Raw genomic sequence first — 13,873 nt, 5'->3', positions numbered from 1 at the left:
AGCACAGCAGTGTGAGGTCTGATTACACATCTCTCCAGGGACAGTACATAACACTGGCTGTAGAGAGCACAGAGCACAGCAGTGTGAGGTCTGATTACACATCTCTCCAGGGATAATACATAACACTGGCTGCAGAGAGCACAGAGCACAGCAGTGTGAGGTCTGATTACACATCTCTCCAGGGACAATACATAACACTGGCTGCAGAGAGCACAGAGCACAGCAGTGTGAGGTCTGATTACACATCTCTCCAGGAACAATACATAACACTGGCTGCAGAGAGCACAGAGCACAGCAGTGTGAGGTCTGATTACACATCTCTCCAGGAACAATACATAACACTGGCTGCAGAGAGCACAGAGCACAGCAGTGTGAGGTCTGATTACACATCTCTCCAGGAACAATACATAACACTGGCTGCAGAGAGCACAGAGCACAGCAGTGTGAGGTCTGATTACACATCTCTCCAGGAACAATACATAACACTGGCTGCAGAGAGCACAGAGCACAGCAGTGTGAGGTCTGATTACACATCTCTCCAGGAACAATACATAACACTGGCTGCAGAGAGCACAGAGCACAGCAGTGTGAGGTCTGATTACACATCTCTCCAGGGACAATACATAACACTGGCTGCAGAGAGCACAGAGCACAGCAGTGTGAGGAATAACACCCCCAGTGCACTTGGAGAAACTAAAACTGTGGAATATAAATCCATATATCACAGTCCGGCTGCTACTAACGTGTGTATTGTGATTCCTTTAAATCAGCTGATGGGTGGGGGTCGCCTCAAGACCCCTCCAATCTGTTGCTTCTCCTATGGATACGGGATCAATAAGTAAATCCCTGGATATCCCTTTAAACATAAACGTAATTTCCGGGGCCTTATGTCCCAAAAAAAATGGGTTAAATGGAGGAGATTTCATGACTGGTGACGGATCAGAACCGCTGGCAGCTCCTGCAGTCAGTCCTCGGACCCCCAGACCCTGTGGTCATTTATCAGTGTCCCTGAACGGGTCACTGGCTCTGGGTGACAGCTAGTAAATAGAGAAGGTTCTGACCCGCTGAGGACTGGGTAGGACGCCATGGAGGGGGGAGATTATTGTGTAAGCGCTCCCAGCGATGCAATGTTCTTTTCTGCCCAGATTAGAGATTACAGGATTAACTCCTCCACTGCCGGGATCTGCGCCTCATCTCTTATATCATCACACACTGTGACGCTTCTTCACCTGTGTTCACACTGCACAGAATCCGTGTAAAACCTGATGCGATGTCATTTGTTTTATGCAGATTATCGCATTTTAAGAGGTTTCCCAGTCCATAGGGGGGACCATCCCTTTAAGAGCGGGCCATCAGCTCATTTGGGATGCAGTGACCCAATTTGACCAGAAGTGGTCGCTGTTATCTAGCTTTACATTTTGTGTTCATTCCCAACACTTGTGTAACACATAATCGTGTCAGACCGTGATCGATTGGATTTTATGGTCATCGATTTTTAAAAGCTGGACATCCCCTTTAATAAGTCACGGTTCTTTTTTAATTCCGTACCAATCACATCTCCTAATCTAGGAAGTCCAAATCCTTAGGAAAGACATAAGGGATAGATAAAAGTATTCCTTCTTCCTGCAGCCACCACTAGGGGGAGCTCAGGAGCTGACTGCAGACTGATGAGCAGTAATACCATGGAATGTGTCAGTCTTCACTGTATTTGTGTATTTGTGTTCTCCGGCCCCGAAAATTCTTTAAACAAGTGGAAAATAACGAGTCAGAGGTTACAGCCTAATAAATAAATTGGAAAACCCGACTCATTCCCGTGATTGATGTCTTCACATCGCACGAGGCGGCAGCAGTGTATGAGGCCGCCCCCCTATGATGTCATCAAAGCCCCGCCCCCTGACGTCACAGCCGCAGATGATGTCATTAACACTTTTTTTTCTCTCTCTCTCTTCTCCTAATTCAGATAATATTAAGGTTTCTGTGAATGATTTCATCATCAAAGCCACGGCCGTCACTCTCAAGGTAAGTGGGTCCTGCCGCCACGTGCCACGTGATGAGATCAGGGGTGGGCAGGCTGCAGGGCATGCTGGGAGATGTAGTGTATGCCACCGGTTTCTAGATAACTCTATAGGGCAGATTTACTTGCCCGGTCCAGTCGCGTTCTCCGATGCTGATTCGGGTCCGTCCGGGATTCACTAAGGTAGTGCGGCCGATGTCCACTAGGTGTCGCTGCTGCACCGAGGTCCGCCGGAGTTCACCATTCTATTTCTTGGTGCAGGTAAGTGGGTGTCAAGCAACCCCTTTTTGTTTTTTTGTTTTTTTAATTCCGAATTCGCCGGGTTTTTCCGACTCCCACGCCCCCGATTACCGTTGCATGCATGCCGGCGCGGGAGCGCCACAATCCGATCTCGTGCGCCAAAAATCCGGGACAGCTCTCGCTTCAAACCAGAACCTGGAAGATCATTCGGATTACAATCCAGACCCCCGAATTCATTAAGACCCCAGACCAGAATTTCGAATCGGTTCAGACCCCCAGACCCTGCAATTAGCAAGCTGTAGACAGGGGGTTCGGGCTGCCCATGGGGGGGGGGGGGGTTGGCTGGGGCTTGGGCTGCCCATGGGGGGGTAGGGGGCAGCCTGCGAGGTTTTGGATGTTGCAGTGCGTTACATCAGGCGCTGTGCGGCCTCCCTCATTATCACATGACATCTGCCTCGCGCTGCACCTGTCTCCACCAATTAGTATTTCCTGATGCAACAGTACATCTCCGTACAGCGCGGCGACCCGAGATTTCATACACATTATATCAAGGAAGGAAATCATCCGGAACCAGAGTCCGATAATCCGGCAGGTTTCCCAGTCTCGGCCACTGAGGATTGGTTTTATGGGATATTCACTGCAGGGGGTCCAGTAGTGGTTCTGCTATGATTACCACTATCTGATCTCATCCGGACCCCAGACCTCAGAACACATCCCTGTATTCATTCACACACCAGACCCGAGAAATCATTCAGTCCCCAGAACCTGAGTCTGGAACTCCGGAACCTGCAATTCATTCGGACCCCAGAACTCATTCAGTCCTCACACCAGAACCTGGAATTCCAGACTGGACAATTCATTCAGACCCCAGACCATATCCCTGTATGCAATGAATCCCCAGAAATTAGTCAGTTTTTTTCAGACCAGAACAGTTCATTTAGACTCCTCCAGACCCCGGACCCGACTTCAGAATCCATTCGAACCCAAGATCGGGCCTCGTAGTTCATTCAATTCCCAGACCAGACGCCTGAATTCTTTCAGACCCCAAACCAGACAATAAGATGTTTCATCGTTTTTGATGTTTTTAGTTTTTTTATTGGGTTTTTCTGGAAATTGCTGCAGAATTTCGGTAAAAGGCCCTTGACATCAGACGAAACCACAGACCTGGGTCCCTCGGAGCAGCGCATGGTCCTGGTAGCAGAGCTGTGACCCTGCTGAGTGCATATAGTTACTATATATCAGATTTCGGTGATATACAGCAGCCCCCCCACCCCTCACTGCGGCCTCTGCCGGCTTCACCTGTTTTCGGGAGCGCAGTGTGGACCATGGGAGTTGTGGTCTGGGCACAGGTGGCCGCTCCCTCTGCCCGTGTGTACTGGCCGGGAAAATTCCTCCTGCCGGCGCTCGCTCCGTCCTTCTGCCCGCTCCCTGGGGGGCTCCGCTTGACTTGCTCTATTGTGTGACTCGCTCTGTGTCGCCGTCGCTCTGCTGTTCTGCTGTCACAGACGCCGCGTGCAGGGAATTGCCCATGTGCTGCAGCCGCTGTTATCACAGATTTTTTAGGGGTTTTGCTGTGCAAAAGGTCTGTGAACCCAGTCTGATCCATAAAGGGCCCCGTCACATAAAAACTGAAATTTATGTATGTGCAAATGAGTGTTTAGGTGCTTAAAGGGAGGGGCCACTACGTCCTTTGCACTTCACCTGTTTCATCACCCGGCTCCTCATACACCCTGTTGATTGACAGTTCTCGTACCTGGGTGCACAGGACCTTGTGGCTCCGCCCATAGTGCACTGTAGAGCTTGTCACAATGTGTCCTCTATGTCGCCTCAGCCTCTCTTCTCGCCCCCAGCAAATGCCTGAGGTGAATGTCACATGGAGCGGCGAGGGGCCCCGGCAGCTGGAGTCCATCGACATCTCTATCGCCGTGGCAACAGACCGAGGCCTAATCACCCCCATAATAAAGCAGGCCGGCAGCAAGGGGGTTCAAGAGATCGCTGACACTGCAAAGGTAAGGGGGAGGGGTCTACAGAGGGGGAGGGGTCTGCTCAATGGTGTCACATGTCCAGCCTCCTATACGGAGATCACATGACGTGCCGCCTCCTCCTATACGGAGATCACATGACGTGTCCCCTCCTCCTATACGGAGATCACATGACGTGTCCCCTCCTCCTATACGGAGATCACATGACGTGTCCCCTCCTCCTGTACGGAGATCACATGACGTGTCCCCTCCTCCTGTACGGAGATCACATGACGTGTCCCCTCCTCCTGTACGGAGATCACATGACGTGTCCCCTCCTCCTGTACGGAGATCACATGACGTGTCCCCTCCTCCTGTACGGAGATCACATGACGTGTCCCCTCCTCCTGTACGGAGATCACATGACGTGTCCCCTCCTCCTGTACGGAGATCACATGACGTGTCCCCTCCTCCTGTACGGAGATCACATGACGTGTCCCCTCCTCCTGTACGGAGATCACATGACGTGTCCCCTCCTCCTGTACGGAGATCACATGACGTGTCCCCTCCTCCTGTACGGAGATCACATGACGTGCTGCCTCCTCCTGTACGGAGATCACATGACGTGTTCCCTCCTCCTGTACCGAGATCACATGACGTGTTCCCTCCTCCTGTACCGAGATCACATGACGTGTTCCCTCCTCCTGTACCGAGATCACATGACGTGTTCCCTCCTCCTGTACCGAGATCACATGACGTGTTCCCTCCTCCTGTACCGAGATCACATGACGTGTTCCCTCCTCCTGTACCGAGATCACATGACGTGTTCCCTCCTCCTGTACCGAGATCACATGACGTGTTCCCTCCTCCTGTACCGAGATCACATGACGTGCTGCCTCCTCCTGTACCGAGATCACATGACGTGCTGCCTCCTCCTGTACCGAGATCACATGACGTGCTGCCTCCTCCTATACGGAGATCACATGACGTGCTGCCTCCTCCTATACGGAGATCACATGACGTGCTGCCTCCTCCTATAGGAAAACACATGACGTGCTGCCTCCTCCTATACGGAGATCACATGACGTGCTGCCTCCTCCTATACGGAGATCACATGACGTGCTGCCTCCTCCTATACGGAGATCACATAACGTGTCCCCTCCTCCTGTACGGAGATCACATGACGTGTCCCCCTCCTCCTGTACGGAGATCACATGACGTGTCCCCTCCTCCTGTACGGAGATCACATGACGTGTCCCCCTCCTCCTGTACGGAGATCACATGACGTGTCCCCCTCCTCCTGTACGGAGATCACATGACGTGTCCCCTCCTCCTGTACGGAGATCACATGACGTGTCCCCCTCCTCCTATACGGAGATCACATGACGTGTCCCCTCCTCCTGTACGGAGATCACATGGCGTGTCCCCTCCTCCTGTACGGAGATCACATGACGTGTCCCCCTCCTCCTATACCGAGATCACATGACGTGTCCCCTCCTCCTGTACGGAGATCACATGGCGTGCTGCTTCCTCCTATACCGAGATCACATGACGTGTCCCCTCCTCCTGTACGGAGATCACATGACGTGTCCCCTCCTCCTGTACGGAGATCACATGGCGTGCTGCTTCCTCCTATACCGAGATCACATGACGTGTCCCCCTCCTCCTGTACGGAGATCACATGACGTGTCCAGACATCTTCTCGTTGTACGTGATCTGACGTCTCGGCTTTCGGGAAATGAAAGGGATTGTGCAGAGAGACATTAATTATCTGCATCATCCTGGAGCCTCATCACTCGCACCCTGTGATGTCATCACTCGCACCCTGTGATGTCATCACAGCTCAGGACTAATCTGTAATGTACTACAACTCTCAGCATCCACTTCTAGTAACATAGTTACTTACTAGGTGATCAACAGGGGTTAACCATTACACAGCCGCTCACTGTACACAGGGAGACATAATGGACCTGACCGCGCACAGATTGGGCTCAGAACCGGATGAGATCATCAGATCAATGAGCCGAACCACCGGGCAGTCCTGATGTTACCTGATTCCCCCAACATTGTCCTGCTGTCACCTCATCACATCACAGCTTTCTACACATATTACATGATTTACCCTGTATTATACCCCAGAGCTGCACTCACTATTCTGCTGCTGGTGCAGTCACTGTGTACATACATGACATTACTTATCCTGTACTGATCCTGAGTTACATCCTGTATTATACCCCAGAGCTGCACTCACTATTCTGCTGCAGGTACAGTCACTGTGTACATACATGACATTACTTATCCTGTACTGATCCTGAGTTACATCCTGTATTATACCCCAGAGCTGCACTCACTATTCTGCTGCTGGTGCAGTCACTGTGTACATACATGACATGACTTATCCTGTACTGATCCTGAGTTACACCCTATATTATACCCCAGAGCTGCACTCACTATTCTGCTGCTGGTGCAGTCACTGTGTACATACATGACATTACTTATCTTGTACTGATCCTGAGTTACATCCTGTATTATACTCCAGAGCTGCACTCACTATTCTGCTGCTGGTGCAGTCACTGTGTACATACATGACATTACTTATCCTGTACTGATCCTGAGTTACATCCTGTATTATACTCCAGAGCTGCACTCACTATTCTTCTGCTGGTGCAGTCACTGTGTACATACATGACATTACTTATCCTGTACTGATCCTGAGTTACATCCTGTATTATACCCCAGAGCTGCACTCACTATTCTGCTGCTGGTGCAGTCACTGTGTACATACATGACATTACTTATCCTGTACTGATCCTGAGTTACATCCTGTATTATACCCCAGAGCTGCACTCACTATTCTGCTGCTGGTGCAGTCACTGTGTACATACATGACATTACTTATCCTGTACTGATCCTCAGTTACATCCTGTATTATACTCCAGAGCTGCACTCACTATTCTGCTGCTGGAGTAGTCACTGTGTACATACATGACATTACTTATCCTGTACTGATCCTGAGTTACATCCTGTATTATACCCCAGAGCTGCACTCACTATTCTGCTGCTGGTGCAGTCACTGTGTACATACAGGACATTACTTATCCTGTACTGATCCTGAGTTACATCCTGTATTATACCTCAGAGCTGCACTCACTATTCTGCTGCTGGTGCAGTCACTGTGTACATACATGACATTACTTATCCTGTACTGATCCTGAGTTACATCCTGTATTATACTCCAGAGCTGCACTCACTATTCTGCTGCTGGTGCAGTCACTGTGTACATACATGACATTACTTATCCTGTACTGATCCTGAGTTACATCCTGTATTATACTCCAGAGCTGCACTCACTGTTCTGCTGCTGGTGCAGTCACTGTGTACATACATGACATTACTTATCCTGTACTGATCCTGAGTTACATCCTGTATTATACCCCAGAGCTGCACTCACTATTCTGCTGCTGGTGCAGTCACTGTGTACATACATGACATTACTTATCCTGTACTGATCCTGAGTTACACCCTGTATTATACCCCAGAGCTGCACTCACTATTCTGCTGGTGGTGCAGTCACTGTGTACATACATGACATTACTTATCCTGTACTGATCCTGAGTTACATCCTGTATTATACCCCAGAGCTGCACTCACTATTCTGCTGCTGGTGCAGTCACTGTACATACATGACATTACTTATCCTGTACTGATCCTGAGTTACATCCTGTATTATACCCCAGAGCTGCACTCACTATTCTGCTGCTGGTGCAGTCACTGTGTACATACATGACATTACTTATCCTGTACTGATCCTGAGTTACATCCTGTATTATACCCCAGAGCTGCACTCACTATTCTGCTGCTGGTGCAGTCACTGTGTACATACATGACATTACTTATCCTGTACTAATCCTGAGTTACACCCTATATTATACCCCAGAGCTGCACTCACTATTCTGCTGCTGGTGCAGTCACTGTGTACATACATGACATTACTTATCCTGTACTGATCCTGAGTTACATCCTGTATTATACCCCAGAGCTGCACTCACTATTCTGCTGCTGATGCAGTCACTGTGTACATACATGACATGACTTATCCTGTACTGATCCTGAGTTACATCCTGTATTATACCCCAGAGCTGCACTCACTATTCTGCTGGTGGTGCAGTCACTGTGTACATACATGACATTACTTATCCTGTACTGATCCTGAGTTACATCCTGTATTATACCCCAGAGCTGCACTCACTATTCTGCTGCTGGTGCAGTCACTGTGCACATACATGACATTACTTATCCTGTACTGATCCTGAGTTACATCCTGTGTTATACTCCAGAGCTGCACTCACTATTCTGCTGCTGGTGCAGTCACTGTGTACATACATGACATTACTTATCCTGTACTGATCCTGAGTTACATCCTGTATTATACCCCAGAGCTGCACTCACTATTCTGCTGCTGGTGCAGTCACTGTGTACATATATGACATTACTTATCCTGTACTGATCCTGAGTTACACCCTGTATTATACCCCAGAGCTGCACTCGCTATTCTGCTGGTGGTGCAGTCACTGTGTACATATATGACATTACTTATCCTGTACTGATCCTGAGTTACACCCTGTATTATACCCCAGAGCTGCACTCACTATTCTGCTGGTGGTGCAGTCACTGTGTACATACATGACATTACTTATCCTGTACTGATCCTGAGTTACATCCTGTATTATACCCCAGAGCTGCACTCACTATTCTGCTGCTGGTGCAGTCACTGTGTACATACATGACATTACTTATCCTGTACTGATCCTGAGTTACATCCAGTATTATACCCCAGAGCTGCACTCACTATTCTGCTGCTGCTGGTGCAGTCACTGTGTACATACATGACATTACTTATCCTGTACTGATCCTGAGTTACATCCTGTATTATACCCCAGAGCTGCACTCACTATTCTGCTGCTGATGCAGTCACTGTGTACATACATGACATTACTTATCCTGTACTGATCCTGAGTTACGTCCTGTATTATACCCCAGAGCTGCACTCACTATTCTGCTGCTGATGCAGTCACTGTGTACATATATGACATTACTTATCCTGTACTGATCCTGAGTTACATCCTGTATTATACCCCAGAGCTGCACTCACTATTCTGCTGCTGGTGCAGTCACTGTGTACATACATGACATTACTTATCCTGTACTGATCCTGAGTTACATCCTGTATTATACCCAGAGCTGCACTCACTATTCTGCTGCTGGTGCAGTCACTGTGTACATACATGACATTACTTATCCTGTACTGATCCTGAGTTACATCCTGTATTATACCCCAGAGCTGCACTCACTATTCTGCTGCTGGTGCAGTCACTGTGTACATACATGACATTACTTATCCTGTACTGATCCTGAGTTACATCCTGTATTATACCCCAGAGCTGCACTCACTATTCTGCTGCTGATGCAGTCACTGTGTACATACATGACATTACTTATCCTGTACTGATCCTGAGTTACATCCTGTATTATACCCCAGAGCTGCACTCACTATTCTGCTGCTGGTGCAGTCACTGTGTACATACATGACATTACTTATCCTGTACTGATCCTGAGTTACACCCTGTATTATACCCCAGAGCTGCACTCGCTATTCTGCTGGTGGTGTCGTATACTGTATTATTCACTCTTCCCAGTACCCTGCAGTTATATTTGGCTCTTATCCTATAGGACCATACATCATCCTGACTCCATACATTGAATTTTCTCCCCCTCCTCTATGATGTCATCAGGTCACCGCACCCCTAAGTATAATATTGTATCACTGCTGGGACCCCTGGTTGTCATCACTGTCACCTCTCCCCTCCTTGTCCTGTGAGAAGGGTCCGGCCATGGTTCAGGGAGTCACCAGTGGTGGAGGATGAGGCGTAAATCAGGGCATCACCTGGGGAACAATAACTCCCAGCATGCCTGGTCCTTACAGCTGTAAACCCGTCAATAGCACAAAGCTCTCTACGCATTTGTTACAATGTGTCAGTTTGCAGTGCAGTTTCTTTGATTCACAGAGGAATGTTATGACTGGATACAAATGTAGCAAACCCTCAGCTGTGATAATAAAGTGTTTTCAGGTTATGTTTCTATTCATTGACATCAAGCAGAACATCTGGTAATAACTGCAGATATTGAACTGCTGATGATGCAGTGCACTGTATCGCCTCTAGGGGAGGTTATATGTATGTATGATCACTAACCCCGTGAGCTGACAATCGGAGCCGCACCTTCCCCTGCAGCCTCATGACTGGATCCAGGATGCAATCTCTGCCTCTCGTAATGGGCGTCCTCCGTGCCAGGACACGTTCCCCTCCGCCCGCGCCGCTGCACCCTCGCTGCTTCTTTGTACTTTACCTTTAAGTGGAGATAAAAAAATCTTTAAAGGATTGTGATGAGTGGAAAATCTGCATCTCCCAGAGCATCATGGGATATATACTCCACTAGGTCTCCCTGCCAGATACAAAGAGATTCCAGTCATTGCTGGACACGGGGAGTGACCTCTAAGTGACCCTCCGGACCACCCATAGTGTACGGAGCAAGGGGGCTGTGTTCTAAATTATCTCACACATGACCCTAAGATGGACTTCCGTGACCCTGAATGTCCTAAATATAAACTAGGGGTCAGAAGAAGGGTCGTTGACCTGCAGGATTTAGTCCATAGAGAGGTCAGTAGCTCCGCTCCAGAAGTGCCCCCTATAGGTAACTATGTAGTCAATGTCTGACCTATTGAGGACCCTTGGAACCTGGCAGGAGATATCAGCCTTCGCTTAGAGGACCCTATGTAGAAGGTGCAATTTCTTGCTCCTCCTCGGCGCAGAGCAGGGTCTGGTTGTCTCAGATGTTTTGGAAGAAATTCTTGGTTCCCCTTGTAAGAGATTAAAGTGTTGATGATCCCTCCTTCAGTATCCATCATTATGGCAGATACTTCTCTCACTTCCTAGACCTTGGCGTGACTTCCATTGATCCCATGGCCTGGTGACAGTGCAGGTCCAATCAAGTAAATTAGACTGCTGCAGTACTATACATGGTTAACAGGACCAGCAGAGGTCCAATAAGTTGTATCTCCACTGATCACTGGATTCCTGGACCACTGCCTAATATATGGCCTGTACTATAGCACTTTCCAGCAACCTCGGGTCTTTCAATGGTCCCAACTTATGGACATCAACCGATGTTCTAGATTAATCTACTAGGAGATGGAGTCTGGACCTTCACCAAACATCAGGGCCAGGGTTCTTCCAAGCTTCTCCTTGGAATTCCTGTTAAACCGGTCCATGAATGACCAATGTCTGTAGACAAAGTACCATTGAAAGCCCCAACTTATGGTCCTCAGCCAATTTTTACTCAACTGCAAGGGAATCAGATGTTCACCAAACATCATAACCACACTTCTTCCAAGCTTCTCCTACCAGCAAGGACTATGGATACCAGAAAGGACCATGGGCTGTAGATCCTTCCAAGAATAGATCTTCCTCCCAGCAGGTGGTCTTCACCTTCACCAAACATCAAGCTTCTCCTACCAGCAAGGACTATAGATACCAGGAAGAACCAATGGCTGTAGATCCTTCCAAGAATAGATCTACCTCCCAGCAGGTGGTCTTCACCAAACATCAAGCTTCTCCTACCAGCAAGGACTATAGATATCAGAAAGGACCATGGGCTGTAGATCCTTCCAAGAATAGATCTTCCTCCCAGCAGGTGGTCTTCACCAAACATCAAGCTTCTCCTACCAGCAAGGACTATAGATACCAGGAAGAACCATGGGCTGTAGATCCTTCCAAGAATAGATCTACCTCCCAGCAGGTGGTCTTCACCTTCACCAAACATCAAGCTTCTCCTACCAGCAAGGACTATAGATACCAGGAAGAACCATGGGCTGTAGATCCTTCCAAGAATAGATCTACCTCCCAGCAGGTGGTCTTCACCTTGACCAATGTTACATTGTGTAACTTTCTTCCTTATCGGAAAGGACTGTGGATGACCAGTGTCTATAGATCTTTCTAAGAATGGGTGAAGGCCCCAAGTCATGGACCTCAACTGGTGTTCAATATTTACATACCGGCAGTGGGCCTGGACCTTCACCAGACATAATGGCTTCTCCTTCTGTATAACAGTCTTACTAGAACTTTTTATGGGTGACGAGAGCTGCGGATCTTCAAAGAATTTGTGATGGTCCAACTCGTTGACCTTAACCACTGATCTAGGTTTACCTACCAGCAGAAGATCTTCATCTTCATCAAACATCACGACAATGGCCTTGCTTATGGGAAAGGACCATCTTTGACCATTGGCTGAAGATCCTTCCAAGAACTGGTAGATGTCTAACTCATGGATATCTACCGGCCATCTAGATTCACCTCCCTGCAGGGGTGTCCTCTTCACCAGACCATCTTAGCAGAGTCTTTCCAAACTTCTCCCCACTGTGTGGGTGTGGGTGACCAAGAATCGTGAAGGTCCCAACTTATAGACTGCTATAACCAGTCCATTTCGGGAACTGTGTGTGTGTCTAATGCAATAAAACCTAAAGGTTTCCTGCAAAATGTGAACGTGCAATGCTAGAGCCGACCACACAGGGATGGGGGCGCTAGTATATAATCGGAATATGGCCAGTTGTATTTATGGTAAATATAACCGTAATATCTTAGCGCCCCCCCTAGGCCAGCACATTGTAGTGGACAGTATTAGTTATACACAACATTTTTGGCTCTTCCCATCGGTTCCTCGCGGTTTTATATTTACTCTCTAGCGAATAATATGGTTGTAAAAGTGAAGTTTGAGAGAAAGAAGAATTCTCCTCCAACCTCATGTGATTTCTCAAGTTTCCACCCCGAGACCCCCGAGTCAAATAATCGTTCCATTGTGCGTCCGGAGAAGGTCCTAGGAGATGAATGCACCTCTGTCTTAGGAAGATGCGACTGTGGAGAATCCTGATCTGCAGATCCCATGTGTTACCCAGAGAGGGATGCGAGGAATTCCCTGTAAAACCAGATCAATGGCGACCTGGAATGTGGCCCGACACGTAAAATTATCCCACGGGGGCTCGTAAAATGCATGAAGATGCGGCCTGGAGAGCGAGAGGAGCTTTGTGTGAAGGTCCACCTCCCCCCAGTGCTACATTGTTCCACTGTGTCGGTCTACACTGCGGTCCTGGCTTTCTATTCTGCCATGTAGTAATGCTGCATCGGGGTCAGGTCACGTTACCCTCCGGTGATACTATGACGTTTTCACTATTTATAGATGTGATTGGGTAATATCAGGGTGTAATCGAGCATGGGAGATCGGATAATGATGTACAGTACTTACAGGATGTAATGAGTCGCCTACACCCTGGATGAGGGATTGATTTATCCTTTACAAAAAATGCTATATGTTCTAGGTATAGCGCCACCATGGTCCAAAGGTGGTGTGAGGTATTGCAGCCGAGATGTAATACCACTAACATACTATGGTCAGGGGTGGCGCTGTTACCCAAGCAAAGCATCTAAGATTTCTTAATCCAGGGTCATGCAGTAATCATAGAGGGTCTTCTGCTTCCTGTAACCTTAGTATAACCCCATTTGTCCCATTAGGATATGTAAATATTCATTGTAGGGTCCCCTGCTCATCA

At 48.3% G+C, this 13,873-nt stretch overlaps 1 protein-coding gene across 2 annotated transcripts in view; it reads left to right on the top strand.

Moving 5' to 3' along the window:
* The window catches only part of LOC140071385 (pyruvate dehydrogenase protein X component, mitochondrial-like), an 82,899-nt gene that overhangs the window by 66,614 nt on the left and 2,412 nt on the right, over window positions 1-13,873 (top strand). For both annotated transcript variants that reach the window (XM_072119058.1, XM_072119059.1), the window contains exons 8-9: window positions 1,961-2,019; window positions 4,105-4,263. In XM_072119058.1, the coding sequence (XP_071975159.1) occupies window positions 1,961-2,019; window positions 4,105-4,263 (218 nt within the window). The remainder of the gene's footprint in view (window positions 1-1,960; window positions 2,020-4,104; window positions 4,264-13,873) is intronic.

This window comes from Engystomops pustulosus, chromosome 7 (genome assembly GCF_040894005.1).
Source record: "Engystomops pustulosus chromosome 7, aEngPut4.maternal, whole genome shotgun sequence".
NCBI lineage: Eukaryota > Metazoa > Chordata > Amphibia > Anura > Leptodactylidae > Engystomops > Engystomops pustulosus.
This window is presented reverse-complemented; position numbering and strand designations above follow the sequence as displayed.